Source organism: Sesamum indicum, linkage group LG10, assembly GCF_000512975.1.
Source record: "Sesamum indicum cultivar Zhongzhi No. 13 linkage group LG10, S_indicum_v1.0, whole genome shotgun sequence".
NCBI classification, from domain to species: domain Eukaryota; kingdom Viridiplantae; phylum Streptophyta; class Magnoliopsida; order Lamiales; family Pedaliaceae; genus Sesamum; species Sesamum indicum.
Genome location: NC_026154.1, coordinates 15,429,282 through 15,440,043, shown reverse-complemented (window position 1 = coordinate 15,440,043; position 10,762 = coordinate 15,429,282). Strand labels below are relative to the sequence as shown.

Here is a 10,762-nt window from a genome sequence, read left to right as displayed (position 1 = left end):
AGTCACACAAGATGATGACAATGATGAGTCTGCCTATCCATACTTCCATGTTCAGATCACTTGGGTTGCAACCGCACTCCCTCATACATAAAGCAAGCAGAGATGCTATGGCAATTGGTGCAAGATTTAGTGAGGCTAATACCAGATTTGGGGTACCACAGCAAAACATCACCCTCGAGGAAGCACGAGATTTCATGTGGCCTGGAAGTTTCCGATTCAATCCACAACAACCAGAGCAAAATCCATCAAATTCAAATACGATTGACCTGAATCTCAAACTTTAGTTAGTACTTATCTGTCATCCCAAATTGGAACTTTTCATTGTAGCCTACTCTTATGACTTTCAGTGATTTGCCGATCATTTAACGCTGCCAAATCATTATTTAAAGGGCATGACCACTGTAGCATCAGTTTCAATTTTGCAATCTCAATAATAAGGAGCAAGTTTATCATATTTCAGTTCTTAACTTGCTCAAAAGAACTTCCAGGATCATGATTTATACAGTAGTGCATCAAATCTGAAGTCTATTTGCAGTTCATAGATACTCTAACCAGCTAAATGATACCATTTGACAATTTGTGCACTGAGTATATGAACATTAAACAACGAGAAGTTGCCAAAAGAAGATCACATGCTTATCTTCACAATGTTTTTGTTTCTCTTTCTTTTTTTCGCCCGCAATAATCATAAAGAAAAGGAAGGAAGTTGTGAGGAGCATCTATTTCAAGGGGGCGATCTAACTCTAAAGGCTTTACAAGAATCTCCAATAAAAATTTTCCAGACACTCGTATCAAGCTTCCAGAAGATATGAGTAGCATCAGACATGTCTTTACCCACACTCTCCAAAACCAGTAAAACCAAACATGGTATAATCTTCCATCACTCTTAATCCAAGAAGATTGCAAATAAGCATTGTGCTCCAACCTTTGATTTTTCACCCAGTTCAATTTTCACCTTCAGTTGGTTTCCTTACTGTACCCCTCTTAGTCAAATAAGCATGCATATAATATTAGCAGTAATTGATTTTTCCATGTTCTGGAAACTTAACACTAGAAATTGCTTTTATCTTTAGAAGAAGCAGCAGTGAGACAAGCGTCATTTACCAGTGTGATGGTGAAATGTGAAATATTAGTGGATAAAGGCACTGAAGGGTCAAAGTTAAAAGATAATGGTGGAATTGATTGTCGGTCAGTTAAAGTGTTGCAAATAGAGGGCAGTCTGGACATTTAAAGTTGAATATGCTTAACCTTATCTAGAGTACACTGCTTCTGGGCCATATTTAAGCTCCTGGCTTCAGCTGAATGTGATTTCATTTTCTGGAAGAGCAAATAAGATCAGACTGAATTTACTACTTTTCATACCATTTAATTGTCTTTATCAACCAAAACAACACACGGTGGACCTTCATATGACTAAAAACTGATACAGGATCCCACATGACTGGGATATCATGTCACTTAAATAGCATGTGTGCAAGTCAATGTTGGCTCCACAAATCACAGTTATCCTTGTATCTTTCATTTGTTAACTAGGAAGTTGTCAACAGCCTACCATCAAGATACATCTGATGCACCATAAGAGATATTTCTAGTGATAGTGTATACACTAAAAAGCTCACCTCTCAATTATTGTTTCTTCAAGCCCTTACAATTTCAAGCAAAGCCTTTTCACTGCAATATCTAAAACTATAGATGTTTTCAGTTATTCACCGGAGGCCACTTTTTCTCATATATGGCTGCTTGTGAACCTATCCGGACTCCCAGTTGCTGGAGGCTCTCACCACATTTACCTTTTGCATTTTACCAGCAATTTTTAGAGGAAAAGTGTATTTTGAAGCATCAGACACAGTGCAAATAAATTTCAGTCAGCTTATGGTTTCCTTGAAATTTTAGCAAATCAGAATTGAAATAACAAACATTAAAGAATAATAAGTCGAAAGTCTCTAGCTGTAGTATCACATCATGAACGAGTCTTCTTTTTCCTCCCCTAGGTTATGGTTTCTTAAAATGTAAATAGATTATAACATCATTTGCTTTTCTAATTCTTCAAGAAAATGGGTTATGGTTTCTACAGCCATAAAATTATCTTGAGGCTTACTTCTTACAGGATTTTCATTATGATTAAACTTTTTGGGCCTTGCAATTGATGACAGGTAGCCTTGCGATTTGATGAGACTAGGTTCACAATATTCAGCAGATCGGTAGCATATCCTTTCTGCAGCAATTATTTAGAGGAATGAAGATACAAATTTTGATTCAAGTGGATAGGGTTCAAATTTCCAAGATTAAATTAATTTATAGCAATTGAAACAATCAATGATGCAGCAAGAGTATATTGGCAACCAAAATCTAACAGTATCTTGAGTTGCAAAAATGCAGATCGCTTGAGAGTATTTAGGAAACACTACTAAATTTTAATAGGTCACGCGAAAGATGAAATTTATGCACTGATATAAGAGAAAATTAGAACATTACTTCCGATAATAGGGCTGAAACGTCACTTCTCTCCAGCCGCTTTCTCGAAGAATAAACAGTTTCACACTCTCAGGGAGAGTGCACTAAGTTCAGTGTCCCTCAATCTCATAAGCAACCCATCAACTTTGACCTGTCAAATGGCACAAAAGCAATGAATAACTAGCAAAGCAACAACAGAATATGAGCATATAGTTGTTCATAACAATACACCATGCTCGTACAGTTATATTTTTTGAGTTATATATAAAGGAAATCATTCAGGATGTAAACTAAGTCTAATATTCAGTTATGAGAAAATAAGTTTTTTGAAGGCCTCTTGTCAAGGAAATATCTTACAAGAAATTTGCAAAAGACTCATCCAGAAATGTATGAGAAGAGGGCATGCCCCTCTGAAAAATCCCCCAATAAAGAGAAATAATTTGCTTTAGTGCTTCCATCCAGGAAAACTAATGGAAATAAATGATACAAAGATCATGATTTTACCGCTTTAATGGTCGATACTGAGATCTTCGCCAGGAAAGAAGTGTACAAGTCAAGATGATCCAGGAATCACATATGAATTGACTGCATACCCCTACCTCATCATAGAAAAGGATTGATTCTTTTGATGGAGATGCAATCATATCAACCTGATATTGGCAGTTTTCCCAAATCCCAATGAGGATGGCAGTTGCCTTCGTTAGGTGCTCTTTTCCCAGACTATTAAATCATTAAATGGGTAAAGCCAAATCTTAGGAACTCAAATAAACAGAAATTAGGATCTACGTATAGTATAATGATAATATAAATGAATGAGAATAGATTTTTTTAACTTAATCATAGACTCTTAGTAACATTTGAAGTAAACTAAAATGACTTTCGACTGAGATTAAGCTTCTTCTTCCATGTTTCCTGAATCTGGTGATAACTGATAAATAAGTTGGTCTCACCATTTAAAATCATCCTATCATTCAGTCTCACAGATGGCAGGATCATTAGCTTGGACATTTCATTATCCCTCAACCTCCCTCCCTCCAAGAATTTTCAAAGCTAGTGTTTAGCGAAGAATTTTTCCATTGTAAGCTACAATTAAAGCAGAAATAACTTTTCTCCTCCATACCATTTGAGTTTGGAGTAGATGCACATGTGTACTTTTCTCGGTTCTTGCACGCAAATGAAAATTCTCTCTGATTTGGTGGCAACATTTTCAAAATCCTTGAGTGTGTTCCAAAAGTTTCTGAAGAGTACTCACGACATCGAGAAAACTGAAATACTCTGCGATGCTATTGTACATGTCTAACTAAATTCCGAGCATAACTACCATGTGTCTTAGTGAATTAAGCCAACTATAAATGATGCTTCTGAGTCTCCACCAAGCAATGCCTCCTAGGCTCCTACGATATACAAAATTGAATTATTTACATTTAGAATATGTTTATTCCGTATCTCACATTTAAAATATGTTTGTCTCCATATCTCAGTACCTTCAAAATTTCCATCTACAGCGGCTGGAACTTCAAAGACACTTTCCGCTCGAGCCACATTCAGCATCAAATGCATCAAAAAAGTTCTTATGCCACAACTTGCGTGCTTAAGGACCAATGAATTCTACCAGAAATCATCTGTAGCAAGTCGTATGTCTCAAGCTTCTCTTCCCACCTGCAAGTACATAATGCAGGTAATATCTACAGGCATAGTAATATATATTGCATAAGAAGAACTATCTGTTTCTCAATTACTGGGGAGCAAAAGTTTCAAACTAGTAAGCCACAACAGAGCCAGATTCCGGATGAACTCAGAAATTTGCGAAAGAGGAATCCGCAAAAGTGATGCACTGCAATCTGCAATCAGAAAATAACTAACCAGATCAATGTGAGTGAAGACATTTGAGAAAGAGCATGATAACTGAAAGAAAGTATGAGACTCAGAGATAATTTAATCTAATTATGCAAATCGTTTTGGCTAAGGTCTAGAAGCAGAACAACCAACTAAAATCGAAATCGCACTTCTTCGTCTAATAATCGGAAACTGATTTTTAATTCCCGGAGGTACAGATAAAGAGGATCAGTTAAAATGATTAATAAACCAGTACGAGATTCAGTATAACTTTGTTCTTTTACGATACCACTTATCAACTTGTTTTGGAGACAGAAAATCGGCATAGTTCAGTTATACAAATTAAACATCAAAGTCCAAACACACTTCAATTCCATTATACACACACATACACGGAGAGAAGGCATAAAGCAGTACTACTAGAGAAGAAAAAAGTTCAGTATAGAGCGCTCGCCATTTTCGATCTCACGACGCCGCCGATGCAATGTCTTATGCGCCAGCCGACGAGCGCCTCCGGTACCGCCGGCGAGAGTTCCTTCTTGTCGCTCTCTAGTTTCCACGTGCAGTTAATTTAATCAGACAAATTATATTATAGGTAAGGGTTGATTACACTTAAAATTGTGAAATTACACCTCCTCCAAAAACAAGTTGCCGAAATTACACTTATACCCATTAAAAAATTCACCATTTACATTTATCAATTTTATTGAGATTCGAACAAAAAATACTGACATTAAAACAAAATTACATAACTTTTTTATCCATTATCAAACATATAATAATTTTATATAAATAAGAAAAAAATATAATAATATTAACTTCGTTCAGTATATATATACACTAATTATTCCTATACGTATATAATAAATAAATTTTTTATATATTTAAAATATATTATAAATATTTTTTTATGTAGTATAGATATGGATATAGTATATATTATATTTATCTTTTTATAAGTATAAAAATAATAAATAAGAGACAAAATAAAAGAAATTATATATTTTTACTGATGTCAACCTTTAAAGAGGATTGTACGTTTAACTATGAATTTTTTTTATAAAAATATAATTTTATATTTTCAGAGAAGTTGAATTGAAATTAGCCCAATCTAAAGGTCTCAACTCCCAGCAAATTTGGGAGTTTCGAGATTGAAGTCTACAAAATGCAATTTCCAACAATCGGCTCTTGAATTTATTTTTTTTAGAGGTCTTTAAAAGTTTTTGGTATTAATAAAGTATTTATCAAAAAATTGAGATATAATTTTAGGAGAGCAGAAGAAATAAAATACACAAATACCTTCCGCTTCATTCATATTAATTACAAAATTCAATTATTAAGAATATTAATATTTTATAAGTTTAATAATTTTATTTTATTGAATAGTTTTAACAACTTGATTTTAAAATATAACATAACTCAAAAAAAATTATAAAATATATGTGCTTATATAAATAGTTTTATTATTTACATAAATACGCTATTATCTTTATTCGAGGATATCTCATATATTTTTTAATTTTGTTTAATACATATACGTTAAACATTATTTCAGAAAATAAAAATTGAAGCCCGAAAACTTGAATTTGATTGCCACTCGTAGGGTTGTGAGTGGTCCGAGCTGAGGCGAATACATAATTATTCAAGTTTATTTGAATTAATATCTCATTTGAATAATTGAATTTGAATTTAATTTTTATTATTACTCTAATCTAGCTCAAATGAGTTTTAGTTTGATTAAACATGAATTGAGCTGACGTATTTGATATTATTGAGATATATGTTATTATTTTTGCACTAATGAAATTGAGTTTGAGTGCTTATTGAACAAAATACTTTGTTTAAGTTTGATTTTTTAAGTTTAACAAATCAAATTCAAATAATTTTATTTAATTAATTTCAATCGAGTATTGAATAATTTGATTTAAGAGTCTCAGCTCGAGAACGGTAGAAACCAATTTGACTTAAAAAAAAAAAAAACTACCAAAAGAGTTAAGCTTAATTTGATCTTATAATTTTTGTAGCTAAATTGCAAAACTCATCATTCTTATGATAGAAACTATAAAAAAGAAAAGTATTATATACTCATAAACGACGGTTAATGATATATATTAAATATTATAATTTTAAAAATTAATTATAATTACTATTATTTTTACAATAAAAGTGACTACATGTCGGTTTAACAGTACTAAACCAATTCTTTTATTATATCAATAATATCTTAAGTTGGTTTTATTTTATTATTTTTTAAATATGATTTATTGGTTTATATATATTTTATTTTTATTTATGATATAATTTAAAATATAAAAAATTAATTATTATATTATCACGACAACTAGTGTTCAAAAAATTAAAACCTACAAGTTAAAAACATTTATTAAAAATCATTAAAAGTAAATTATTGGTTAATGAAGTGAATTAAAATATTTAAGAAACATAATCAACAATCAAGTAAGAAATAATTATTTGGGATTAAAAACAATAGATTTTAGCTTTTTACACAACATACTGGAATTTTAAAAATGATTATTAAAAAAAAATAGTTTGAAAATTTGATTTGCAATTCAAAATGAATATTCAGAATATTAATTTATTGCAAGTTAAATATGCGCTTAATTGTATGTGTTTGATTTCATATTTTTAAAAACGATGAATGTAGTTTGCGCTTAACAAGTAAAACAAGAAAACGTGAGGAAAGCGAATTTGAAGTGTCCTTCATAGCTTCTGTGCCTCCACGTTTGTCCCATCTTTCACAGAGTAGATGCCAAATTGACAGCTATGTCGGTGCAGGACCGCCATTTTCCCTGAGGGATCAATTCATCAATAGAAAAGAAAGAATAAAAGTGCAACTTCTTTTTGAAATTTGATAGACCCCAACCTTTGGGTCACAGTCACAAAACCTAACCGTCGGTTACAACTTATATTCTACTGTTTTTGAATGAAGAAAATGTCCCATCATGTTTTCTTTTAGCATTTAAGATTAAAGTTTTACGAACCTTCAAAATTATGAATTCAAATTTTATTGAACTATCGCTATTTATCTCACTTTTATATGAATGTATTGTAATTTATTCCACAATTCTTTATTATATTTATTGAATTAATATATTGCTCAATTATTTGATATATTGAATTATTGATGTAATTGTATATTTATGGCTCAATTGTTTTTTGTTTACTTTGGTCAGAAATTTTTTTTGTTTGTTTGCAATTAGTCAGTAGTTGTCAATCGATGGTAAATATGAATTTTAATTTTAATTTTTTTCTAATAATAGAAATTTGCATTAACTTTGATCAATTTGTTGGAAGAGAACAAATGTTTGAGGCATTCGATGTAATTTTTTAAACTATAGAAAATTTATGTGTAATTACACCAAATTCTAAACTGTAATTATCCAAAATAATTATGTCGCCCTTAGATGGTGGAATGAAAATTAATGGGGATATATGCAATTTACTCCCCTTGTTAATGAAAAAGTGCAATAAAGTTCCCGTGAAAAAATAAAGTGCAATTCACCCCCTTGTAACGGAATTGTATTTTGTTTTTTCACAGAAATTCTTTTGCACTTTTTCATTAATACAAGGGGTAAATTGTATTTAATGCAAATTACAGCTTTACCCTTGCATTTTTTAAAGAAATGTTTGAAACCTATTAAAAAAAGTATAAATAATAATATACAATTCAATAAATTTTTTTTTGATCAAATCACTACAAAAATTATTTAAAAATCCAATAAAATTTAATAAAGAATTCGTTGTTAGATAAATATTAAAATAAAAAAAATACCTATAAAATTTTCAATAATAAAAAAGATATTTACAATTATGAAAAAACAATGTGCTAGCTAGCTATAATTAGCCAACGGAAAAAGAAGGAAAAGTACAACTGGGTTTTGCTATAATTCAGCTTTGACCGGTAACGGAATTTAGGAGATGAATGTGAAGATTGTTGGGCAAAAAATAGATGTTTGATGTGGACAACAAAGTATTAATTTGCGTGCATAATGTGATACGTAATGCTCTCAAATATGCATACTTTAATTAGTTTTCCACGAGGAAAAGTCCCTGTCGTATAATATGGGGACCCTAGTTAAATTGTTTAATTGTTTTCCAATACTATTAAAATAATAATATTTAATTATGATTAATTATCATAATTAGATAAATAATTATAATACATGGAAAATTTTATATTATGTGGGCCCACTTAGCTCAGAGGTTATTATTTAATTTTTGAAAAAATCGGTCTATCAAATCCTCTGATTTTTTTATGGAAAAGGTCTCCAGAAAAGGTTTTATTTTAAATTCGATATTTTTTTCCCTCTCCACTTTGATGAATAATCCTTGTTACAGACGTGTAACGATTGTTGGTTGTGATTTTTACAAGTATAATGATTCTTAATACTTTTAAGTTGATTAATTTACGTACCGAGTAATTATAACCAGGACTTACATGAAGCTGTTTAGACCGATTTTGTGACCACAAATAAATCGGGTGACTTGACTTGGATGCTAAACCTAACTCCCAACTCAGGCCTCAAACCATTATGTACAGGGAGAAATTCTAATTCATATCAGGTTTGCTCAATTTGAACAAAGTACAAGACAAACAAATATACTTATCGCATAATTAAAGTAAAAATGATAAATTATATGACAAATGTATTTCACACATTGTACGATAAATTTAGTTCTCAACCAAATGTGATTTGGATAAAATGATTTCGAATAATTGTTGCAGTACTTATTTATATATACACATATATATGGAACATAGACTTAATGTTTTTGAAATATGTCGGACTCCCAAATATTCAATTTGAGAAAGTCAACTGGGATAAAAACGCACACAGACACAGACACACGCACACGAACAATCTATTCAGAGATTTGATTGGTAGGTGAAGAGTCAAGACAGACAGAAGGCAGGAAGTGCGCTGGAAATGAGCAAAACCACCTTGTTGCTATAGCTTCAGACATTGAGCATGCATGGATGATTTACCACTACTCTACTTCCTTAAATTCTTACAACTATTATTGCTTCCCTACCTACAACTTAATTATTACAATTTCATAATAAGTTTATAATAATCACAGTAGCATTTTGCAACCTAAATTCAGAATTATATTTACTCCGCTATAAGAAAACACGTTTTCATTCAGAGACGAAAATCAACTTAAGAGTATATTAGAAGAAGTATATATTTAACCATGCTACATAGTTAATTACAATAGTTAAAAATAAATAATTATAGTAAGTAATAATTGATCATGACCATACAATAATTTTTTATCGTGATTTTGTGGGTGCAGTTAAAATATTTAGTCATGACAAAAATATTTTTCATAATAACAATAATTTTTATGGTGGATAAACTAAAATTTTGTATTATTTTTTTTATTATGGTTAAAAATAGCTATTTACCGTGGCTTTAGTATATAGGTAATGGTAGCAAAACTTGTACTTGCTGCATGGAATGTTGTATTTATAGGTGTTTTGCACTTGCACAATTTTATTTGAACAATATATATCAAAATAATTGAATAATTACGATAAATTTATACATATTAAAATTTTAAATGGACAATGGTAAAAACTCTAAAATAATAAAATAAATTGAGGAGTTGTCTAAATGTGGTGAATATAGTGGGATAGGTAAAAAAACTTCATAAAATAGGCTAAATACCCGGGGGCCGGTCACATCTATTATACAAGGGGCAATTGATTAATACGTAGTCAGTCAAACTATGTTAATGTAGTCAAAGAACTAAACTTGAAAAAGTGATTAATACGTAGTCAGTCAAACTATGTTAATGTAGTCAAAGAAATAAACTTGAAAAACAACGTAAGCATGTTGTTATTCCCCGTAAGATACGAATACGTAGTTGAATACGGCATTATTACCCACATGCTGCCTCAAATACGTATTCCTCCTGCTATTCTGATGCGTATACAAGTCTTGCAACAGTAGGAATTGCCTGCCCCGTCGCCTGCCAATCGCTGTCGTAGACCAACAAGTTGACCCAAGAAAAGCTTGCTGGTTGGGTGGGCGTATGCTGACGTGGAACAGAGCTGGGTCCACATGCACCGTCTTGTTGGAGCAAAGCTTCCATCTCTGGGCCATCCTTGTCCTTCTTTCGCCCGACAATCTGAATTTACCATATTACCCCCGCTTTGTCGCGTCTGACTTTCCTTCTCTCTTTTCGTAATGTGGGCCCACCATGACGTGTCACATGACGTTGTGCCCTTGTTTTACTTCCCCTCGTTCCTTGTATAAGTGCTGCTCTTCCCCTTCTCCACTCCTCACCACTCACCAATCACCACCTTTTTCTCTCTCTCTCTAGAAATCAGACGAACACAATTTTCTGCACTCAATGGAGATTGACCCGATATCTTCCACTCAAATGGGTACTCCAGCCCGCCAAAAAGACGCGAAAGCCCTTCAGTTCATCGAAGAGATGACCC

General features: G+C 31.8%; 1 protein-coding gene and 1 long non-coding RNA gene across 6 annotated transcripts in view; one reads left to right on the top strand and one right to left on the bottom strand.

Moving 5' to 3' along the window:
- LOC105172688 lies at positions 7-4,296 on the bottom strand. Of its 5 annotated transcripts, XR_002287969.1 has the most exons (7): positions 4,194-4,296; positions 3,939-4,113; positions 3,575-3,848; positions 2,959-3,174; positions 2,476-2,605; positions 1,249-1,317; positions 7-201 (listed from the first exon to the last, which is right to left on the bottom strand). It is a non-coding gene; the product is annotated as an uncharacterized LOC105172688 (long non-coding RNA). The 5 variants fall into 5 exon arrangements; XR_002287965.1 differs by lacking the exon at positions 1,249-1,317 and having other exon boundaries at positions 7-368; XR_002287966.1 differs by lacking the exon at positions 1,249-1,317 and having other exon boundaries at positions 7-266.
- Positions 10,584-10,762, top strand: part of LOC105172687 (probable indole-3-acetic acid-amido synthetase GH3.1) — a gene marked incomplete in the record, with an annotated part of 2,285 nt that continues 2,106 nt past the window's right edge. The window contains 1 exon segment of the mRNA XM_011094226.2: positions 10,584-10,762. Within this exon segment, the coding sequence (XP_011092528.1) occupies positions 10,672-10,762 (91 nt within the window).